Genomic DNA, 25466 nt, shown 5'->3' on the forward strand with positions numbered 1-25466 from the left:
ACAGCACTACAAGAAGAGTTCTAATTGAAGGCTCTTTTGATTTGATTATGGTATAATTTAACATAGTTTATTGTTGGACTTCATTCTATTCAATATGAAATGTGTATGGTATTCTGTTTACAACTGATTGATATAATATAGGCCTAGTTGAAATTTCTTTGAAGAAGTACAAGTAATTTTGTGAAGAGATAGTGTATCATGAGATTTATCAGAGTGTATCAGATCATTTATCATATCACTAGTGCGTACATCAGATTTTGTGAAGACTTGAACTTGTCACAACCACTTATTAACCTAATAATTTGAATGAAAAAATAAACTAGTTTAGATTAATATGAACTATCATCAACTGAATTTCAATTAGCTTCGATAAAACGTAGAATGGTTCAATCATCTTAAATTTAGCTTTTCAATAAGGAATTCCAATAAATCAATGGGTCTGGCAAAATGAAACCTAATTTTATTGAATAATTGTTGAAAATTGACATTATTGAGAATTTTTATTGTAACTCAAATTGCGTGTTAGATCTATCAGAGGAATGAACGAATTAATAATTAAAAAAGTACAATAATATAGTCCTACTATGTACTACTTATTTTTATATGGAATAGGCTAATAATCATCCATGAAAAGCGTACACTTTAGAGGTTCATAAATAGTTTTGAAAGTCATTCATTATTATGGCATAAGGCTAATTTAATTATATATTATATTTTGATTTTGTGTTTGAGAATAAATGATTTGAGGCAATTTAAATATTTTGTCTCTATTATTATTATTATTATTATTATTATTATTATTATTGCAATTGTTGCCGTTCTCTATAACCTATAACATTTTTTATGTTTTTTGTTACTCAATCATAATAGCCTTCTCGTCTTGTTGTTCTTAACACATTATAGACTTCAAAAATTGAATATTCTTTCCTTGCCCTTTTACCATAGGTAAGGAAAGTATTGCTTTCCGAAAAAAATTAAGGTACCCCAATTTCTTATTTCTATAAGTTTCAAGGTACCCTGAGTCCAAAAAAGTGGTTTTTGGGTATTGGTCTGTATGTGTATGGGTGTGTGTGTGTGTGTGTGTGTGTGTGTGTGTGTGTGTGTGTGTGTATGAGTGTATGTGTACACGATATCTCATCTCCCAATCAACAGAATGACTTGAAATATGGAAGGTAAGGTCCTTACAATATAAGAATCCGACACGAACAATTTCGATCAAATGCGATTCAAGATGGCGGCTAAAATGGCGAAAATGTTGTCAAAAACCGGGTTTTTCGCGAGTTTCTCGAAAACGGCTCCAACGATTTTGATTGAAGTTATACCTAAAATAGTCATCGATAAGCTCTATCAACTGCCATAAGTCCCATATCTGTAAAAATTTCAGGAGCTCCGCCTCATCTATGCAAAGTTTCATTTCATATTCTCAATTATCAGGCCTCAGATACAATTTAAACGAAAAATTTCGAGTGAAAAAGATTAAGCATGAAAATCTCTACAATTAATGTTCAGTAACATTTTCACCTAAAATCAAAAATAAGCTCGAAATTCGAGAAAATGTGATTATCCAATTGCAAAATGAAGAGATAGCAGACCTCGTGTGTCTCCAGTGTCATTGCCCTGTCACCAGCTGGCTCAAATCTTTGAATAGTAGATTTGAGATGCGCGGGAACACTAGCGTCAGGTGATCAATTTTCATAACGGCAAGGAAAGTTGTGTGAGTGCGCCACACCAGATTTTCTATTGTTGTTGCTGTAGGGGTTGAATTGAATGTAACATAAAAATCTAATAAGCTTGAGCACTGCAAAGCTCCGTACAAAATTACTTTTGACTTGGGAGGGACATGCGCTGCAGAGAAGGCACACAGCGGTTGGGATACAACGGCCCTTAACCGGCCAGCGTTCGCTAATTTCTAGTGAGTTTTCAAGCGCTTATGTTAAACTTACGAAGTTTCCTCTCTGAAAGCATTGAGTCGACTGGGTCTAATCGACAAATTGGCTACTACTGCGCTTCTTCCTATGACTCTATCCATCACTGTTATTGGCTTATCTCTCTCCATTTCTCTGCGCCACATATTCCTTCAAGTCAAAAGTAATTTTGGACAGAGTATAAATATCTGTGAGTGGCCCTAGACAGGACACTCATTCGGAAACATGCATGCCTCAACAATGGCCGAAGTGAGTGCAAGGTAGGAATAATATAATCTGTAAACTACTGTGATGCGGCAGTAAATGACACTGTGAGAATAGTAATAGGATGTTTAAACAAACTCCAGCTGAAAAACTGTATCCTATTGCAGGAATAGCTCCACCTAAAGTAGGAAGAGGGATTCTAGCTAATTTCTAAGAGTACTAAGCAAAAGTGAGACCCTCGCTCGGCCTTCTCTGTATGGTTATGTAATAAAATATTACAAAAATTCACTTAGTAATTTATCAAGCTTCATTTTTGTATGGTTAGTCATGTCGGTGGGACGCTTTCTTTGAACGGTATAAGTAGCGTGTAAGCACAGGATCTGTTTACTTAGTCTTGGTGTAAGCAAAACATGAAAAATGCAACTTTCAAACCACCCTTAACCCTTTTTAGAACAAGGGTTGGGGTTGGGACTTTTGATATGCCACTTTTTCGTCAAACATAGTAATTTGTTTTTTTCAAGTCCCAACAAAGCAAGCTGCAAAGTCAAAAATTGTGTCCTAAAAATCTTCTCCAAACTCCTTTGTCAATAAATTAATCTATAGTTGCAAAACCGAAGATTTCACACTCAACACTGAAACTGCTGCAACAGTCGTAGGGAAATGCGTAAAAAAGTGAAATTATGAAATTGAAGATCATTCGCTGTATAAGCTGATTATCAGCATGGATTTTGTCATGATCCGTTGAAAAGTTATAAGGCCAAAAATGGAGTTTTTCTCAAGTGTCACACCTCGAAGAGCGAATATCTCGAAAACTATGAAAGATATGATTTAAAATAGTAGTTAGTTGAATCATGTCGTAGGAAATTTTGTAAGATTTGATTTTATAGAATTAGTCATGTCTGCAAGACGCATATAGTTTTCGAGATATGGGAAAACCAAAAATGGTACCTAGGTACCTTTAAACCACCACTCCTTCTCAGCACAGAGGGTAGTGGTGAGGACTTTTATCATGTTTACCTCCTTACTATCCTAAACAGGACTACGGGCACAAAAATTTTCGTCCCAAACATTTACCCCTACAACCCTTTTGGTTGACTGGGCTATTAAAGTAATTTGATTAAATAAGAATTATGTTATAACTATGATAAGAAAACCACTAACCCAAATAAAAAGGGAAAATATATTTTATTGTAAATTATTTAGGCCTATATAGCCTACAACTTTGATCTAGCTTACTGCGCCCTGAACTGAAATGGATTTGCGACACTAAAGAGTGAATATACCCGGGCATTGAATGCTTCATTGTTGCAATTTAGTTTAATTTGAATTGTAAATCATGCACAGAATCAGTGGATCAGTGCACTGAATGTTTTGCTATCAAGTAATAATTAAATATTGTATTGTACATTTTGATATTTAGACCTAGAATATTTTAATTCTCTAAGTTACATATCGGTATATTATGCATACCTGGAGGATATAGGTATAATTATTATGAAATTGAAGTTGCTTTCCATGACGAAACACTATATAATAACTTTGTTGAAGTTCTGACACTGTGTTACTAGTGAATATTTGAGTAAACACTTTGAGAAAAGACAAAAAGACTCTAAAAAAAAGTAAGTGTTTTCTCAAATATTTACTAGTAACACAGTGTCAGAACTTCAACAAAGTAATTATTATGAGTACCGTATAAAAAGTTGCATTGGAACAATTAATTCAGTTTATCTTACAATGAATTACAATGAACTGGTTCACATGAATGGAAAATATGGAATGTATTATTTCCACAGAAATTTGTAATGCATATTATTTGAAGTGATGAGCACTTTTTTACTACATAAAATATTAATTTCGCTAGTTTCTGGTAGGCCTACTTCTATAGAAGTACGGTAAATCTCCACGAGGTGATTACCATGGAACGATCTCTCAGTAGTTTCAATTACTCTGCATCCTTAACCTGGATTGTACAGAGCATATTGTCCTTGATAAAATAATTAGATTTGAGGCGAAGCCACAAAGGCGTGTAAGTAGAAGAATGAAAGCGATTATAATCGAAATTATTACTTTTGCTTCCGTAGAAATTCAAGCCAGTCACAAATACAGAATTTACTTATATATTTTTGTGTACATAAATTTAATAGATGAGGATTGATTGGTTTCCATGTCACATTGGGTTTAGAGAATCCATTAAATGCCAAGTTATTAAGTATGCCTATGATACGGTACCAGTCTCCATGGGGAACCAATTATTATTGGGAAGTATCCAGATATTAGGTATTCGCATATTAGCTCAATATTTAGTACACATATGGAAATATATTTATCAGTATATTTGATTTTCAATATACTATAAGCCTAGGGTAATTTTCAACATTAACTAGCAGTAATAAATTCCTACTGTTTAAATTAATAACTAAGTAAGGTGCAGTTTGTGTTTTAATTGATGAGTTACACAATTAAGTAGGACTAAAAATTTCATCTGTTTGAATTAATACCTACAGTTTGTGTTTTAATGTATGAGTAATACAATTAAGTACCTATGACTGATTTTCTTTTATTTGAAAAAGACCTTTTCAAAAATAATATTATGGTTCATTTTTTGCATGTTGAATGCAATTCTCTACTGTTAAAATAAATTTCATTTTGTCAGAATATTGATACTTATTCAAGACTTGAAAAAGACACGACGAAAAACAGGTAGGCCCACCGTACAGTACGGTACAAAAACATGTAGAATAGTATCAAATCTAGATGATAAAACTATTAAAACCTTTTGAAAGATTACAACTGCAGTGGAATCACTATTTCTGGAGTTCAAGGAAATCATTTCAAAGTAAGTTAGATTATATTATAGGCTATTCTCTCAACGATTTGATTTTTTATAAAGTTGAATTTGTATTCCATGAATAGGCCTACTATGATTAATCATTCAGAGAGATTTTGACTTTATTATTGATAGAGAGGTCAACACATTCATCTTGAAACAAAAGTCAATGACTTTCAGTTCAGTTGATGGAATCATTATAGAAGAATTTGGCACAATATAAACAAACAAGAACCAATTGTTCTCACTGTAGTAGGCTTACCTATAGGATTGTACACCCTGAGGACCTCAGACATGAAACTGATAATTATCTTTAGAAACAATTGAATGGAAATGCGATGCAGTAAATGCAGCTGCGAAAAGAAAGTTTGATTATCAATGAGGCTAAAAGTACAATCGAGAAACGGATCTTGATGAATGAAAAGTGATAGATCAAAATGTACAATCACCATTATCACTACTATATTATAGTCTAGAGCTGGATGTAGCTTGGAAATGAAGAGTTGTATTATGTCTGTGAAATATTTTTAAATGTTCAATATAGCGATGTAGCGTAGATCTATATCCTTTGAAATACATATAATAATAATCATTAATTATTAATCATATTAATTGTTGAAAAATGTACTTAGCTTTGAATATGACTTAATTCATAAAATAAAAAATACAGTAGGCCTATTCTACATGAAAATCTAAAAATTTAGATTACAGAGCCATCTGATAAAATAATATCATTATCTACAGTAATAGGCTATTTAAAATCATGAAAGAAAGTACATAGCCTACCTACGCATTATATGGTGTTAACCCCATAATTACCACTTTTCATTCGGGTTCATCTCCTGAGTCATAGCCTATAGCATAATTATAGTACGGTATCGAAGGATACTAGCGGTACGTGGTGTTTCCAAGCGGTCGGTCACCCCCAACGCTACTTATTATCTTCTGAAACGTTTCAATTCAAGGACTGAAACTCACCCCTATTTGCAAAATAATATTTGAAATGTTCGGTATTGTGAATTATTTAAAGTGAATAGAATAGAATATTTTATTTGTGTTTGTTCCCATGAAACATACAAAGAGGCTGCGGTATAAAATCAATACATTAATTACAGTGTCAATGTGAATTGTGAACTTGTAAAGCAGAAGTGTATCTCTGCCAATTTAAATTAAAAGATAACATGCTAAGCAATCCAGAAAGTTTTTTTTTTCAGTTTAAATGTTTATCTCTTGAGAATTTAAATCACTCTAAATCATTCACAAATTGTCTATATTTCAAATAACCGGAGAAGTACGAGAAAATTCTATCCAATTTGGTAGCAGAGTCAATACACAATAGATTTGTGTTGTTTTCCTCATTGCCCTGACCCTCCTGGAGATATTCAGCCAACAACGTCCTTCTGCGATGTTCAAACGTGGGGCATCCGAAAAGAACGTGAAAGAGATTATTGTCAGCTAGTTGATTACACATATGGTGCATATCTCCTCACTTCGCTGTGCATCCCTTATAGTAGATTGTAGAGTGGTTTGGTTGGGGTAATCTCAGTTGACTGATGAGGCGCATTTTCCAAATATTTCTTCTAAAGCTCAAGTACAGCTCTCCTGTGCCTAGACTGCTTATATGCTGGAAAAGCCTATTGTAGCGTGAGTTCACTACTCGGTTGATGTCTATAAGGACTTTGTTTTTCTTATATTCTTCCAATATTCGGATTACATCTGTCCTGGTTTCCATTCTATGTAGCTCATTCTCAAGTCCAGCAATACGAAGTTTTTGGTTTAGTTGAGATATCCAGTTATATTTCACTTTGTTTGCGGGCATCAAATCCAACTCCTGGAGTCTCTCAAGGCATATTCTTGGCAGCCTCCCGGTCTCCATTCTCTTTACTTTCAGATACCACATCAGCATTTTTTCAGGACTATACACTCACTGTGGTTCAATCCTAACTCAACGCGTATATAGTGCATTGGGGTATTCTTTCTCCAAAAGTAGTGATTTGAAGAAATGCTTATCGGCTGATTCAATCCTGTCACAGTAAGATGGGGCCCAGACTTCAGCTGCGTACAAAAGGGTAGATGCCACAATAGACTGGTGAAGTCGTACAATTGTCTCCAATTGGCTTATTACTCTTGTAGCGATACATATCTCTTTTAGTTTATTTGCTGCCATCCGCGCCTTTTTACTAGCCTCGTCCATATTTGCAGAGAAGAGTCGAGAATCGAGATGAAAAAAAAAAAAACGTTCCCAGGTAGCAATATCTACTTGTAGTTTCAATTCGCTGATCCTGAAAAGTGATCTGTCGTCTGTTACCTCTACCACCTCTTCTTACTGGTATCACTTTTGTTTTTAGAACATTCACCTCCAGATTATTCAACTTACAGTATTCCCTCAAAATATCTGATGCCCTCCTGATACCCCTACATGTCATATCTAGAACTACAAGATCATCTGCATATAGCAGCGCCACAAGATCTCTGTCTTCCCTCAAATTAACTCCACGATTTTCAAAAAAGGATACAATGTCACTTATGAACAATGAAAAGAGTAGAGGACTCATTGAATCACCCTGCAAGACGCCTTTGGTGACATTGATTCTCGATTCCGAGCCAGAATTATTTAAAGTGATAATCTATTACTATTAATAAAAGAATTGAAATTGTCATGCCCGGGATACGGAATAATATGTGTTTGACGCATCATCACACCTGAACTATCTAACTGATTAACTTGATTTTTTGCATACAGATTCTGAATTCACCAATCATGTTTATAGGCCTATTTTAATTTTTATTGAGTCTACTGATTCTAATTTGATAAACTAAACTATAGAACTATTATAATTCAATATAGGCTAATTCCTTCAATAATGGAATATTCGTGCATTTAACAGACCATTGCGAAGCGCGGTTACACTTGCACGTACAAAATTATTATTTTTTTAATCTAAAATTCAAAAATACAATAGGCCAAGCCTTCTCTTAGGTTAATCCAAGATAACTGATATCTCATTTACCAGTAGATAAAATACGAAAATAACAGGAAGGATTGCAGATCCTATCTTTCTATCCAGACAGGATCACAGAGAGAATGTAAAGGAATCGAACGATAACGATTCTTCTCTTAATTCTGCATAAAACTGGTTTCTTCCTAATCTCTTTTCTTTTTTATAACCAGGAGTACAGTATCAATATTATCATATTATTGTCCTAAATCAAAAAAAAACCATGTTTTTAATTAAAGCATTCACTATACTTAACTAGTCCTGATCTTCCTGGTGTTTGGAGGGTTTGAAAAATGGAATATTGATAAGTTTATATTTATCAAAAAATTATTAATAATTATATCAATAATAACTTGTCAGTTACAGTATTAGCTGTAGAAATAGATTTAGATAAAACTGGCATCAGTTCCAGCAGAAACAAGTTACATAAATAAATGAGCGGTTTCACTCAGTGACCGCGCTAATAAGCTATCCCTTAGATAAAAGTTAAGAATCATGCGCCTGGTACACCCGTTGGAAGGGTGACTGCTTGAGCCAACTCCTCTGAATATGATTCATGAGTTGTAAAGTCACTTCCCGGTGGTTTGGAACCCACCTAAAACTGTGGGTTCATTCATCTCTCATTATCATACCACGCCTCATTACCCACACACAAGCCTATAGCTAATGTGGGCATCACACTCAGCAAAAAAATAAAATAGCCCACTTCTGGTCAACTAGTAACTTGGTAGGTTCTGCATTGTGTTCTAAATTATATTGATATTATTCCAAAATTCAATAAACATTCATTCCATATTTTTTCAACACAAAACAATGACAATCGTGAACATACTTTACCTGAGAATAGCTCATCACGTTGTTATTGTCGAACATGTCCCACAGCTATGTTACACCCCGATTCCAAGAGATATCACTTGATAAAACAGACTTAATCGCCTAAATAAATCTCACAAAGAACACAATTTCCACACACTGATTTGTTACGAAAACACAGTACTGTTCTAGTACTTTTAAAGAGATTTCACCACTCCTCTACGATTTTTCAAGGTACCAATCTAACAATAAGATGGCCCAAAAAAATTAAGCACGAAGCTCCTAAGCACTCAACACACAACTTAGCTCTGAGCCGCTCTTAAATGAAACTTTAGACACCATCTGCCATCGCAGTAGCCTACCCGCGGTGACACGACTGAGATAGGCCTCGCATTGTTTACAGTTCAATTCAATTCGTAACTTGTTTTTGATTATCAGTTGGTGTAGGCCTCAATAACAAGACGACACCGTTTGTTATTTTCATTAGAATCAGTTACGTTTCCGAATCGGTAGGCGCCTAGCGTCCTACTAAATTTGCCTAAAATAGCAGAGTCGACAAAAATTAGGTGAATGGAGAATGAGCACACAGTTCCAGTGTATTGCCGTAAGAGGTAATAGCACAGTGACAGCCTTCAAATTATACTGTGTTTTCATCAGTATACTGAACAATGTTAAATTGCTTAGCTCCTGGGCCAAGTGCCCAGCTCTTGAGCTCTACTCAAAATGCTTCTCGAATAAACATTCTAGGATATATTTATCCAGAATTATAAAGCTATGTATATTGCAGGCATTCGAATGAAATACTGGAAAATTAGATCACTAATGTAACGTACACATTTAAAGAGTCAATAAAATGGATATTCTGAGAATTTACCATTCACAAAACGTTCCTAGAAACTAAAACTATACTGTTACACATTTTTGTGTTCAAATGGTCGTCATGAAATAAAGTCAATTGCTTGAATCCCTTTAATGGTGAGTTTTCAAATTTTTATAATATTGATGTCTGTTATTTGTGATTATCGATCAGGCGTGTCTCATGTTTGTGATTAATTATTGACTTATATTATGATAAAGGACATTCTTTGAAGTCATAAGGATAGGATGTTCTAGGCCAAGTGTTGCTTTCAAATACTTGTGTTGAACAGAATTAAAAATTATAACAACTTTTGAAAGTGGTTTATTCAAACAAGCAGAATAATAATAATAATTATCATCACCACAACTAACAACTCTGTTTCCCAAAAACAAAGTGACTGTTTTCAACAGTTCAATGAAGTACAGCAGTATAACAAAAGCCAGACACATTTCTATAGACACAAATTTACAAAGAAAAATAACATGCAAAGGAAGGATAACAAAGGGTTGTTGAAAATAATTATAATTTTTTTCGAAAACATCTTATCCTCATATAATTAATCGTAACGCTGATGAACACAATCCTTTTTAATAAGCTAACAATATTCTTAATAAATTTAGGTTTTTACTATTTTTTTATTATTAAAACATTATACTTATTAATTATTGTGTTGTTTTATGCACTGTACATAAAAATAGCTGTTTCTCGAATATATTAAGAGTTCATTTACAAAATGACAATTATGTATTTACAATATTCACATTAATTAAACATACGTAATCAAATTCTCACCATCTTAAATAGAAAATTCACAAAAAATGTTTGACTAATATTTCTATCTAAAATCAACTACATGTTTCATTTATTATTATAAAGATTCACAATGTTTTCAATTCCGCATTTTATCGTTATTATCTGCATTCGTTCGTTCACACTTAACAGTACAAAATCTATCAAATTGCACTTGTGTTAGTAACAATAAATTGTTGATTATATTTAATAAGACGGGAAGTAGACATGTTTAATAAAACATTTGCATCACAAATATTTGAAACCATTTAGTCAACAGATAGAAACTGGAAAATGAAAGATAATTGAAGAATAGAAACCATATCACAAGAGAATCTCTTAAAATATGAGCTCATATTTGAATATTTTTCAAAATAAAAAACCCACTGAACCAATTCACTAATTCAAAGACTAACAAATTTGAAAATTAGACTAAAAATTGAGATTATAAGTGAATGAAGTGATATCAGCCCATAACATAATTATTATTTTTTAAATGCTACAATTCGAGAATCAATAGAATTTTAAAATGAAAATGAAATTCCGATTTCAAAATAATAATTTTATATACTCTATACATAATTTGATAAGATATGTCAATAAATTGTATTCTAAAATTTAAATTCTACTAATCATTGATATTTATAGAAGAAAATTTCAAATAGTAACTTAAATGAAATGTTAATAATAATAATTATATTTTATTCACTTCCAAAAAAGTAGAATTTTTAAAGAAAAATATTGTTTTTAAAGTGTGAGAATATAAGTTTTCAATCAAGTTGCGTAATAAAATATTAAAATAATCCCCGATATCAATGTACTGAGACTATTATTTTCAATAGTGATAACAATAATCAATACACATTTAATTATCATCTACGATCGCATTAATTGACTACTGACCAACCAGTGTGTTATAAAGTTGGTTTGAGTTTTGTATTGAATTAAGGTTCTATTAAGTAGATACATTTGAATGATCCTTATTCGATACTAGAAGGAACCGTTCTGATATTGCTTTTTCATAATCTCGAAAACATACTGAGAAGTTTGTGTTCTTAGAGAAAATTTTGAACTTTATTTTTAACAAAACACAGCCACTAGGAAAGCAGTTGAGACTGTAAGGCTAACAATCTCTTAGTGAAACAGAAAACTATAGCCCACAGTCAACTGTAGAAGAAGCAACATGACATTGCATTCTTCCTTTTTGTACATTTGATCATATTATCCTACATGTCATGTATCCCATAAGAAAAGAGACAATGAAACGATATTATCAGATCTAATATCTGAGAAGCAACTGCGACAACTATTATCAAAGGGATGAACTGCGATATACCAACAGAAGTAGAGAATAATTTATCTGCAACAATTTCAAAGGCCAATTTTCAGATCCATTGATTATGTTATTGAAGCTATTCGGAAGTTACTTCAATACGAAATGGAGTGGCAAAGTGGAAGAATTTTTCAAGGCATTTCAATCAATCCAGTGAAACTGACATTATTTTTTCACTAAAACAAAAGCTTATTCAAGACAGAATCGTATTCACTATTAGTTCAAGAATGAATCTGAGAACTACTCAAGTGATATAATAACTTATAACTGATATTATTAACTTATTGATTCACAAATAAATCAATTATGAAAATAATTCCGCTGACCCCTAATTCATTTAGGGGGAAACATGAGTTTCGTGACCTTTCCTATGAGTTTAATGCTAGTACCTCATTCCAATTATTTCCTTCACTGCATACTACTCAATAGGGTAGTCTGCCACCTGAGAGAATTTTTCTGAGTCGATTTTACGGACTATTCTATTTTGTTTTGTGAACTCAGGTTATCCTCTTGAATAGGTTATTTGAATCATTAATCAGTGTAAATGATTGGATTGAATAGTAGCAAATTTCTTTTTCTAACGCCTTCCATACAAGGCGTGATTCAAGTAATTTCAAGGCGTAGTTATGTTCAAGTAATCCCGGTACATCTGATATTATTTTGTTGATTCTTGTCGTTAATATCTCACATATTATCATATTTATAATTCAATAATAAATTATCATGTTTGAGATTGAATATTTAGGTAGTTAATTATATTTCTTCATAGCCTACAAGCGATTTGAAAACTGTGCAGAGATGGAAAAGGATAGAATTATTTCCATTGTCTAATGACAGACAAAGATAACAAACCAATATTAATCAGGTTTTGACTTGATAACGTGAATTTCACTATAGTTATTACAGTTGTAGAGGAAAGTTGTTTTTCGAATAAATTGTTGTCCGATACAAATGAAAGAATGTTTAAACACTACACCATTTTAAATTGCTATGGTAAACTTAAATTCTGGAATTGGTAATATTGATATTATCATGATAAAGTGATTCATCTCATTAGATAAAAGTATTGATAATTCAATTATCTTGAGGTGGTGTTGGATGATTACTTACCCCCCCCCATCCTACTCAAATAAAGCTCCCCAAATATAAAATTTCGTACAAAATGTATTTTTTAATCTAGTATATTGATTTTACCACTCTAGTTCATCATATTTTTAGGTTTACTGCACTTTTATATAATAAAACTCTGCTATGAATTGAGCAGTAGCAATCCTATCTAGGAGGAACCCGCTAATACCGTACCAATATTATGTAACGTTCTCATCGAAGGACATCACTAAGACCTATACGGAGCCTGGAGTTGAATTAGTAAGATATTTATGATCGAAACCTTGTTGTAGGGAACCTACCCGTCTCTGGTATTATCCAACAATAAAGTAGTTCAAAATCAAAAATTAAAAACAAAGTAGGCAATTGAAAAATAAAATTTATTTATATTAAATTAATCTAAATGGAACATTATGATATAAAACAATACGCTATGTACAAATTGAATAATATTTCAAATATTCTTCTTCCAATCGTTAAAAAATAATTATTTACATCGTGGATGACAAATTTGCATTTTTACTAAAACTTACAATTACAATCACACACTAGTTTTGCTCAACAATATAATTCAACTATAATTCTTGTGGGTAACCAATATAAATTATTCAATGTTAAGTCTCGAACCAGCAATACAACACTAATTCGATAGTTAATTAGATTGACGGCTCACCAGTCGATACTGTGTGAGACCGTGGAGGCACTATGGAAACAGTAACGTCTATGTCGAGGTCAGTACTGGACAGTTTGCTGCAGCTGTATAAACACAACAACGGAGAAATGACACTTTCATTAATCAGTTTTCGTCGAGAAGTAAATAAAATGTTTTCTACAGAATACAGAATTTTTTGTACATTATAGAACATGACTAATTTACTCGTATCGCTTGATATAACAATTTCAATCATAGCCAGATGAATAATGATCAATCCTAGTTAAAATTATAGAGGAAAAATGGTTATAATAGTAATCACATGTTATAGTGTTAAAATCTCAAATCAAATGTTATAATATATTTCAAATTTATTCAATTAAAACACCATTTTACAAATTCGTATTTATTATACCTATATACGGACTTTACGAGTCCGATTCTTTGGTATAGTTATAATTCAATTTACTAATGTTTTCCAAGACGATAATTTGACATCAAGACTGGATTCCCGGTATAGTGTTTCAATATAGGCAACTGTGATGCAACTGAAACTTCAATATTTCCAAGTTTTATTTTGTCATGAACTAAAACAGCTAAAAATAAATAATTAAAATTAATACTGAACTAGTGAGGCTATTTCAGTTAAAGTGATTTTAAAATCTCAACATTTCTATGATTATTTGGCCATGAATTATAACCAAAAAACAGCTAGAATAAATAATTAAAAATTATTCTCAACTAGTGAGGCTATTTCAGTTAAAAAAGGTTTTAAAATACTTGTTTGTAAACAAAATAATTTGATTCAAAATCCAATATATTGGAAGATTAAAAGATTCTTTGGTTTTTCTACATTAAAAATAATTCAATTAAAATCAAAAAGACACATAAACATTGTTAGCAGTACATTTAGAACGTTAGATCTACATAATATCATTGATATTTAATCAATATCATTTAATAAATATCATTTGATAAGGCATACGAAAGTGAAGTCTACACGCCATTTACGCGTAAAGTTCAATTTACATTATTTTCAAGTAAAATACGTTTCAATAAGTTTACATGTTGAATATTGATTTTCGTTATTCATGGTTCATAGTATTGAAATATTCTAGAAATCGATTAGTATGAGTATTCCGTGTTCAATAAAATAGAATTAAATTACACTTAGTATAACGTGAAATGGAAACATGATTTGATTATTAAGAATCATGATTCACTTTTTGTGTTGAACCAAGATACAGGTAGGTGAATCAATGAAAATGATAATGTTGATGAAATATTTAAACCAGACACTTAGGTTATGATATGGTTTGAAAGCAGAATACAACCGTGGCATCATCTTTTTTATCTACGACCATTATTGAATTTTGGAAATATCGATTATAAAAGCTACAATAGAATGACTTTTTTGATGACGTGGCGAGATTTGGACAGTAATGTATACGCTACCACAATATTGATAAATTTCTATTGCCCGATTTCACTAAGCTCGGTAGACATTTGAACATGGCCACTTCGAAAGTGTGCACTGGAACTATCTCCATAGAAATCATATGTTCCAGTCCACTAGTAAACCGTACCTGATTTGACCATGTTCAAATGTCTTGACCGAGCTTGGTGGAACAGCGCATCAGAGCTGAAAATTCATACATTCTCCAGTATTATTGAAGCTGATTAGTATAATGAAATGATAAATATAGTCAGCTAGTCTTAGCTCCGTCAACGATGATACTGATCCCATCAAAAAATGGATTCTGAATAGTTCATGAATCTGTTTAGTTGAACAATAATAGCCAAATGTTTAAAAAATAGCTGTTTTGGTATCAATATTACATACATAGTCGTAGATAGAATTTTTCTATGAAACAAAAAATAATTTTTCACGATTTCAAAATAGAAACATAATGAATATAAGTTTTAAAACTCTATCACTGAATCCTACTGTCAATAGTAGGAGCAACAAAATACAGATTAAAATCGAAAAAATATACAAATAATATTGTTCCAGGATCAATATAGTACACAATAATATCTCTCGTTTACTAGAAAACTACAGTCAAAAATCAAAACAACACAACAAATAATAGTAATAACAACAACAAAAACATATTTTTACAAAAATAATATAGTAACAAAATCTACATTAAAATATATTATTTATCTGACAGAAGAAACATTTTGTAATAGCATGATTCTTGTTGGAGATATTGCAGTGGAGAGGGATCTGTTGATAGATTGAACTACTTGAGATCATTTATACAAAATTTTAGTTCAGATTATATATACTTGGTACGATGTAATGCAATGTATAATAAAAGGGATTATCACACTACTTATTGGTTCAAATATTCCAAAGAAATTGAGTGATGTATCAATGGTCATAAAAATGTCAGTTTCTTCCCCCATTCAACAGATGCTGACAGTTTGTGGTGAATCTCAAAATTGAGTCTGTGGTGGTTATTCAAAATTGCCGCCCTCAATCCACATTTACGGCCATAATATGGGAAAATTACTTTGTAAAATAATATTAATGGAATACCCAGAACTCCATATTTAAGATGTTCTATTAAAATATTATCATCATTGATATTTATCCATTTGTACAAGATCACTTATCATTAAAATTATACCGAATTAGAGATGAGAAACAGGAAAAATATTTCCTTCCTTAATTATATACATAACAATATCATGTTTCACATAATAAATGACGAACGTATGAGAGAGCTTGATGTGTATAACGGCTCCAAGAATGTGTGTTCGAAATTTGAAGTTGATTGATCGAAGCATTCGGTAGTTGTCGAGAATTCAAAGAATAATAAACTTATAAGCCTAAACTAGAAACTCGCTACACTATTTCAATTATACCAAATCCAATGTATTTTTAATACATTACAATCTTTACTTGATATACCGACACGCAGTAATGACAAGTACTTTAACAACCAATTAAACAAAAAGACGTGTCAAAATGTTATAGGAATAATTACCACAATATCAACTTCTCAACTACACAAAAAAAACGTTAACCAACATTCTGATCAAATATTAGCACTCTAGAAAACTAATTTTCAGAATGAAATGTCCTCCGTATATAGCGAGATGATGATGATAACAGGATTTTCAGAATAATTATTTGTGATAGAAAAATCAATAGAAAATGAAAAACGAACAGAAGTCTTTCAAAAGGGGAAACAAAATTACTTTATTGGTGTCAACTACTACCGTACTTAATCTTAGGTTATCACATTGTGTATCAGTTACTTTACCGTTATTTACCGTTATATTGTAATAACGCATTATTAAATGGAATTAGTTTCATAATATGCATGTTATACAAAAATATTTTCATCTAATGCGTTAAAAATCAAAATATATATGGTATTATACTACTGTAGTTTCAAAACTCATGGTTGTAGACTTTTACTATTTATGCCAAATTATATTCATCTTATCAAATTCAATAAAATCTAGGGATTATAAGAGGTATCAGATGAAGATTGATTTAAAATACAATATTACATTTAATTATTTGTGTTATTTGTTAGAAAAGCAATTGAGTAACAATGTTGTTTAATTGTTAGTTTTGCTTTATAGTAAAACTATGATTTTAGTAAAATATTTAATTTTAGTATTTACTGAGCTCAAGTATCATTAATTTATAATGGCACTCAATAATTTATAAAACTGTTATAAATAAGTCTTAGTACAATCTTTAAAATTTAAAATTATAGAATTTATTTCTTATTACATGTCAACTCGATTTGGAACCAAATGGAAAGTCAAAATAAGCAAACTACATGGATAGTTTACAAATTCATAATAGAATTTGAGAAAATTGCACTAGTGCGAAGAATAAAGATAACTCCACAAGGTACCTATTGTGAGGAAATACTTTCAAATAATAGTTTGTGGAAAACGCTTTTTACAGTACTATGACAAAGTGATTTTATTGATGTCACTATGCTTTGTTGGCTTCAATGAATGAAATTCGACGGATTCTTTGAAGGAGCCAAACCAGGCTGAGATAGACAAAGAAACCCATCCATTTAAAGTAAAAGATGACTGCAAGTCGGTAATTTATTTGTTAAGAAAAACGACAGTAATGCATTTCATAAGATTATCATTGATCATAAAGGTTCTGGAATATCAGAACTCAAGAAAAAGTCGATTTAGGAAAATGATTATCAGACCATACACATACAAATTATAGTTGATCATTACGAATTTTAGTTTTTTATCATCAACTGAATTAATTTAAAAATATATAAATTATATACAAATGAGGTTGGAGAGATCAACCAAAAGAAGTTTGTCAATTTGAAAAAGAAACTCACAAACTTATAAAATGTCACAACTGGATTTTTTTAGAATTATAGATTTTTTTAAAATTATAGTTGACCATTACGAATTTTACTTTTTTATCATCAACTGAATTAATTAAAAAATATATAAATTATTTACAAATGAGGTTTCAGAGATCAACCAAAAGAAGTTTGTCAATTTGAAAAAGAAACTCACAAACTTATAAAATGTCACAACTGGATTTTTTTAGAATTATAGATTTTTTTAAAATTATAGTTGACCATTACGAATTTTACTTTTTTATCATCAACTGAATTAATTAAAAAATATATAAATTATTTACAAATGAGGTTTCAGAGATCAACCAAAAGAAGGTTGTCAATTTGAAAAAGAAACTGACAAACTTATAAAATGTCACAACTGGATTTTTTTAGAAGAGAACATTAAAAAGTTGTAGGAATGTGACATTCCATAATATCGAGGGAAACCATATTCATATTATTGGATCAATATTATACACAATTCATTAAAATGATTGGTAAAAATTAAATGATTGGAGAAAATTAACAGTAATCCCTCTCCACTAGCAAATTGAACCACTATTCAACTCAATAATAGGAAAATTATTATCTACTCAGTTGATCGGTCACCAAGGGTTGATCTGAAATCAAACATTGATCGACCCAGCCGATAGACAATGCTGAAGCGACTTCACATTCACTTTTCACTTTCAATGCTTCCCATTGCTTCAAAGTATTTTATCAGAGTTAAGGGCTGTCAGCATTGGTTGAACGGGAAGCAATTGTTATAATAATTATTAATCAAAAGAATTATTAATCAATAATTATTATCAGAATAATAATTTTTACGGAAACTGTAAGCATTGTTTGATTGGGGTAAGCATTGACAGTTGAAAGCGAATGCCACTTGGTGTCTGTCAACTGCTATCTATCTACACACAGTACAGTACAATTGAATTATTCAACTAACTTGGTCCCTAGGCGGCGTCGGCTGAGTTTGGTGGTGGTGGTGGTGGTGGGGGGTGAGGAGTGGGAGGAGGAAGGGGGAGGGGGAAGGACATGCATCACTTGAGGTGCGCCCTGTAGAGCAGCGGCGTCCGACACGACTCCTTCTCCTGTTCCAGCAGGAAGAGCAGATCGCGAAGGTTCACTCGCTTTAAGCGCGGACGGCTCGCCAACTGAAAAACACAAACAAGAATATAATAGTTTCGATTATAAAAATTAACAACAAAAAAAGCGAAGATACTAAAACCGAACCTCAAAAAATGTTGTTTGAAGCCTTTCGCTGACGAATCAAGATGTGTGACGAACAACAAAAACAACAATTTAATAGTTTAGAATTAGATTATAAAAATTAACAACAAAAAAGCGAAGATACAAAAACCGAACCTCAAAAAATTTTGTTCGAAGCCTTTCGCTGACGACACAAGATGTGTGACCAACATGTGTTCACACACTTGTCTGTCGTTAGTGGCCACCCTTAGAGACCATTATAATCTTGACACAAGATATGTTGTGTCTAATACTAATGTTTCATTCATCAGCATTCTTCCTGAAGTTGATATATTGTATAGATGAATATTGGAACAACTTTTCTATTAGGCCCATACTATACGAGCGAGATAGACGCGCGGAATTTAAAGAAGCCTTTTTATTTTTTTACTCTACAGTACCTTATACATATTCTTTTGTTTTATTATTCATTGCAAATCTTCAACTATTATTGTTAATATAGTGCAGTTCAAAGAACTCATTCCCCACACCCAGACTTTGTGGGGAATATTCATTATGCATATATTTCTCTGCTGCTGTATTTTTTTTTATTGTGTGAATAAACATTATTTGAATTTGAAATGTATTATACATTAATGAAATATGCATTTAAGAATAATTAAGTATGTTTTTATGTGGATTTTCTAAATGCATGGCCTCTAAGGGTGGCCACTAACGACAGGACAAGTGTTTTCATCATGTGTGAACACACATCTTCGAACTAAATTTTTGAAGCTTGGTTTTTGCAGGCTACCTTCACTTTTTTATTGTTTTTTTTTTGTATTTTTTGTATTTTGTTCTTGGCGAATAAAATGAGTATTTTTTTCTTTGCTGCTCTATTTCAGGTTGAATTATTTTTGTATCATTATACTTTGTAATTTTTCAGTGGTTTATTTATAGTTCTTGGTTGTTTATTTTAAATTGCTGCAAAATGATAAATTTGATGCTGTCAATCAGTTGTTTTTCGTTCGAAGGTCTTAAGGTGCATTTTCGTTTGTGCGTAAATTTCCGCAGTCGACGACGACAAGCATTATTGACATTCATATTGTCTAAATTTCAAGTGTGCTAAAACAGCTGATCAAATAACTTTTCATTATTTGTCTTTAATATTAAAGAATCAAACAATTCTAATAATATAAACATATTGCCATCTATATATATAAAAGCGAAATGGCACTCACTCACTGACTGACTGACTCACTCACTCACTCACTCACTCACTCACTCACTCACTCGCATATAACTAAAAATCTACCGGACCAAAAACGTTCAAATTTGGTAGGTATGTTCAGTTGGACCTTTAGAGGCGCACTAAGAAATATTTTGGCAATATTTTAACTCTAAGGGTTGTTTTTAAGGGTTTAAAGTTCGTCTTTTAGCATGTATATTCTTCTTCTCCTAATATTTTAATTATAATTGAAATTTCCATATCATATGTTACTATAGAACTATAATCTAGATAGAGTAACTCTTCGAAACAGTTGTTAACTGGCAACTAAATTAATAATTTTGTCAGATTGGCATTAAGTTGAGTTGACTTTGTTAGGTTGGCACCAAGTTGAAGATTCAAATGCATTTATCGCGGAAAAATTGATTGGGCACTGCTACTTCAATCCTGGGAATATTATATTACTAGCCGTCAGGCTCGCTTCGCTTGCCGTATCCGTTTAGTCTAGACCCCCGACTGGATTGTCCTAACATATGATAAAAATGCTGAAATGAAAAATGCAGGCGAGCGAAGCAAGCCTGCTGATCTCATTCGTGGACGATCCAGTCGGGGGTCCAGGGGGCGGAGCCCCCTGGCTAGACGGATATGGCGAGCGAAGCGAGCCTGACGGCTAGTTTAAAAGTATAAGCTCAACCTGCCCCATTAAAACATAATAATTGAACATAATATTTTAGGTTATTAGACAAATTGAAATCCACCCAATGTGAGATCTTCACTGTGTCGTGGACGGCGACGGCATTTACGCTTAAACGAAACCCCAGCTTTACGCTGATGACACAACATGTATGACTAACATATGTGTTCACACATAATCAACACTCTTGCCCTGTCGTAGGTGGTCAACCTTATGGGGCTAGTCTATTCCGCTCATATAGTGTTTTCCATAAGAAAAAATCCTGTAAACAAGCGGAAAAAATTCTGCTGCTATAGTATGGGTCGTATCAACATCGTAGACTTCTTCAATTTTCACCGACCGCTATATTAAATATTTTCAAATATTTACACCGCCGACTGCTTCAAGCTGGATTTGGTGACAGTGAACAGAGCAAATATGATTCCCAAGAGTTCTAATTGGAACATTTACTTTCAGCCCGGCTGAGTGAGTATGAATAATCCCATTAGAACGTATGGGGATTATATTTTCACTGTTACTGTTGTGTACGAATCCAGTTTCAAACTGTCACAGTGGACCTGGCTTTTATATTTATTTCTTTGTAAAAATATAAATAAAATATTTTAAGCCATACACGAGCATTTTGAGCAGTCGATAGACAGATTTTCAATTGATGAGCAGGCATTTTCAACGTGACTAACGGTAGCAGCAAATAAACTGCTTCAAGTAGAAACATCAGAGTTGGCACAACTGCATGCCTACCGCTTCAAATGTGTGGAACGACGAAATGACTCTGAATCAAGAGGGCTTCTTCAAGAAGAATACTTAAATTAACATTAGCAGCTGAACTATCGGAGATGATTCTCATTTTTATAAAAGAAATCTATAACAGCAGAGTCTGCTCAAACTTGCAACAGAAATCTAGAGTGTGTTTTTTGCAAAAGAGACAAGCTCTTAATACTAGATATTGATTCACTTCATAGTTTTATTTCATGCAATGGATATATTGATGCAGCGGATCAATAATGATAAATAATTTGAACAGACGTTGATCAACATGAAGGCTGTCAACCTCACTAATGCAAATAAAGTTTGTTATTTTTGTAAGAGCTTTGAGTCTTGTTGAGCACACTAGATTGCAAAGTTCATTGACTCCCATTCAAGTAATAAATCACATATGTTACTTGATACACACATAAAAATCTACTAGGCACAGAAGCATGCAAGCTCACGACATTCGAATTACATTTATTCATAATCTATTAATTCATGCAGAAGCAGATTACTTCAACTACAATAACATTGTTTCAATGTATTCACGTCTAAAAACTAAATCAAATGAATAATTAAAATGGTAATACAAAATCTTCAATTTTATCAGTATTGAAAACGAGTTCAGTAATAAAATTTCAATTATTATATAGTCTGAAAGTTGAATTTAAAGGATTTTCATCGATGTGATTCTATCGATATATTCTTTTTGGAATCAACTATCAAATAAGTTCATTTTCCATACAAACTAGATATTTTGGCACATCTGAAAACTTTCGATTAAAAACATTGAACTACCAAAGAATGCTTTTCATTATCATTCAGTAACAAAGCGTAGCAACAAGTTATATAGAAAAGAAGACAACAGTTATCAAAATCCATACACAAATAATTGACTTCAAAAATAAGAAATTTTATTTTCAGATCAATGCATGTTTTTCAATCAAACCAAAAAAAAAATTAACTTTACTCACTCTTCAAACATGTTACAAAAATACGTGCTTACTAGATTCGACTTTGATGTGGTTTTCTAGATTTCCCAATCATTTGTTCTTCAATTAAATTTGAGAATATTTTTATTTTTCAGTCACATGGAATTTTGAGGGGTTCCATCAAGTCAACATTTTCTATACTATACAATACTATAATGGTGTGATTTTACCCCCCACCCCAAAAAAAAAAACCAATCAAGAATTTATTTTTGGATAATCATAAATGAATGTGAAGTTTTCATTCAAAATCATCCCATACCAGATTCGTCAAGCATTGAGTTCTTCGAATTGATGAGAAAAATGTAACATCTATCGAGCCATAGTAATTATTGGAGAATAGAGGAAACAGATTGAGTCCCGTAACCAGCAGTACTTACTTGGAATCGACTGCTATTGCTACTTGTATTTGTGGAGTTACCGGATGAGGACTGAAACATAAAATGCAACACACCTGTAGCTCTGGGGCCCCCACACATCTTTTTCACAGAACTACGGAAGGAGGCAGGGAATGGAGGAATGGAGGAGACAGAGATAGGACAAGTAAGAGAGGAACGTGAACAAAGGAAATGTTTGTTTTGCTTCTATTAGAGCACATGAGCTTCTTGAGTTCAGTACTGCTTGAAAAAAAATGAAAATACCCTTTAGAAGGCAGAGTTAAAGTTAACTGCTTCTCAAATAGGAAAAATCGACAACTTTTTAACTGAGGCATCATCGAGAAAAACCGAGAAAACGAGGGTTTGGGGATGACTGTGAAGATTTCGAGAAGAGGTTCTTCAGATTGATGATATGTAGATACCACATTCTGTCTATATGTGAACGATTATTGAAAACATATTGCAAACTTTACAAACTCTGAGTTGACCAACATTTGAGCAATTTTCAACGGTTTTTCAAACTCTCAACTTCCAAGCTTTAAAGGTGATATAACAAAGCATTCACAAGAAAACATTAGTTAAAAAACATTACATTTTATTGAAAAATTGTAGTTTAATTATTCACTACAAGATTAGATTGTTGATTTTATCTAGTACGTTAGATGTATAACAAAGTAGCATTAAACAAATTAGGTAATGTAAGCTCATGATGGCTCCATGGTGCAAAATTAAATGGTTAACAAAACTCAATTTGAAAACAGAGATCCGTGAAAAAAAGTTCCAGAAACAGCACAATTTGTTCAGATTTTTTACAATTCTGGTAAAGAAACTCAGTAGACAAATTCCAAGACTCGTTAGCAAAACAGATTTACAGAAAGGGAAAGGAGTGAAGGAAGGTTCATGTGAGAATGAAAACGGTTTCACAAATAAATCAATAAAAACTAAAATTACAAATTGAATGGAATATGAAAGATTAAAGTCATGTTAGAACATAGAAATTTGTTGGACAACTAATAAGGTTTCCACAATCCATCTGAAAATGTTTCCAGAACGTGAGAAATCCTTCTAGCATTAAAGGTTGTCATTAAAGAAAAAAATATTAACTTCTCTCGATATTATTCTAATTATTATCAAGATACATTTTTCAATGCATAAAAATACACAAATTGAAAACTTAGAACTATTTAAACTGATAATCCATTATTTATACTTGTAATCCCTTATTTCGAGCCCATTTCCTCAAAAGGGAAATTTAGAACTTTTAAAAAACTACACGGGGTGATGTCTTACGTCAAATAACTTCCACTGATTATTTTTCAGAGTATTTGATAGATCAAAAAAATCTAGCAATTCAATTTTTTGCCAAAAACGCATCTAGCAGGTTTATTATGCAAAACTGCAAGCAAAATATGAAGCTTTCTAAAAAAACATGCCATCAGACTTCATTCTAGTACAAAACGCTAATCAATCTCTAGGAAGCATCTTACAAAAAACAGTGTAGCCTACTAATTTTGTTTTTTAGAATTTATTGAAAGTCATGAAATAAAAAAAATAATGAGATAGATATAGAAATAATACACGGCCAAGCAAAAATTGATATCTTGAAAAATAATCATTCCAAGTTAATAATATTTAAAAATAGAAATATTGAATTTTTTTGAGATGGATATAGAAATAATACACGGCCAAGCAAAAATTGATATCTTGAAAAAAAATCATTCCAAGTAAATAATATTTAAAAATAGAAATAAACAAATAAGTTTACGAAACATCATATTTTACAGCGTCAAAGTGAATGTAGGCTATCAACTTGACTCAAGCATGGTATTTTTAATAAAATTCTTCAATGACAATATAATAGTCCCTAAATGTATAAAATAGAGACCATGTTTCCAGTTTTTTATAGTTTATTACTTAAGCCATGCAAAACCAAATATGTGTAGAGACAAAAAGTAAAAAATGAAGAACATCATCAAATATAGACTTCAAAATTATGAAAATTAATAGAAGAATATAAGAAACTAATAGTAAATAAAAATGAATCGTTACAGTTCTATCACCACATTGTTGACAGACTGCTATAACAAGCAATTCAAATGTTTTTTTTTTTTGCAATGAAAGCTTGGATGATGCTTTTGAATTGTGTTCTGTATTATTTAGAGATTAACACAACCTTGGGAGAATTTTTTCAGATAATATGATCTTATAAGAATCTGTTCAATTTTTAAATGTTTTCCGTATCGGTAGTACATGTAGTATTAAAACATGTAGTTCTGTATTGGTAGTACAACCACCCTTAAATTCAGATACCTTATTAGGAGATACTGTAATACTATAAAAACTGAGGTAATACTTTTGTCCAAGTATTACAGAGGAA

The 25466-nt window shown here is 31.9% G+C and overlaps 2 protein-coding genes across 10 annotated transcripts in view; both read right to left on the reverse strand.

Annotated features, from left to right (window-relative positions):
• The window catches only part of LOC111052673 (ABC transporter G family member 23), a 74791-nt gene extending 65654 nt beyond the window's left edge, over positions 1–9137 (reverse strand). Inside the window, exon 1 of the mRNA XM_039430197.1 lies at positions 8793–9137. Within this exon, the coding sequence (XP_039286131.1) occupies positions 8793–8828 (36 nt within the window). The 5' untranslated portion in view covers positions 8829–9137. The remainder of the gene's footprint in view (positions 1–8792) is intronic.
• A 796-nt stretch (positions 9138–9933) lies between these two features.
• LOC111052778 (transcription initiation factor TFIID subunit 4) overlaps positions 9934–25466 on the reverse strand; it is a 42735-nt gene continuing 27202 nt past the window's right edge. For 5 of the 9 annotated variants that reach the window (XM_039430196.1, XM_039430194.1, XM_039430192.1 and 2 more), the window contains 2 exons: positions 23093–23143; positions 9934–19017 (listed from right to left, as the gene is read on the reverse strand). In XM_039430196.1, coding sequence (XP_039286130.1) covers positions 18904–19017; positions 23093–23143 — 165 coding nt within the window. In that variant the 3' untranslated portion in view covers positions 9934–18903. The remainder of the gene's footprint in view (positions 19018–23092; positions 23144–25466) is intronic. The other 4 variants (XR_005571545.1, XR_005571544.1, XR_005571543.1 and 1 more) reach the window with 3 other exon arrangements.

This window comes from Nilaparvata lugens, chromosome 6, assembly GCF_014356525.2.
Source record: "Nilaparvata lugens isolate BPH chromosome 6, ASM1435652v1, whole genome shotgun sequence".
In the NCBI taxonomy this organism is placed as follows: domain Eukaryota; kingdom Metazoa; phylum Arthropoda; class Insecta; order Hemiptera; family Delphacidae; genus Nilaparvata; species Nilaparvata lugens.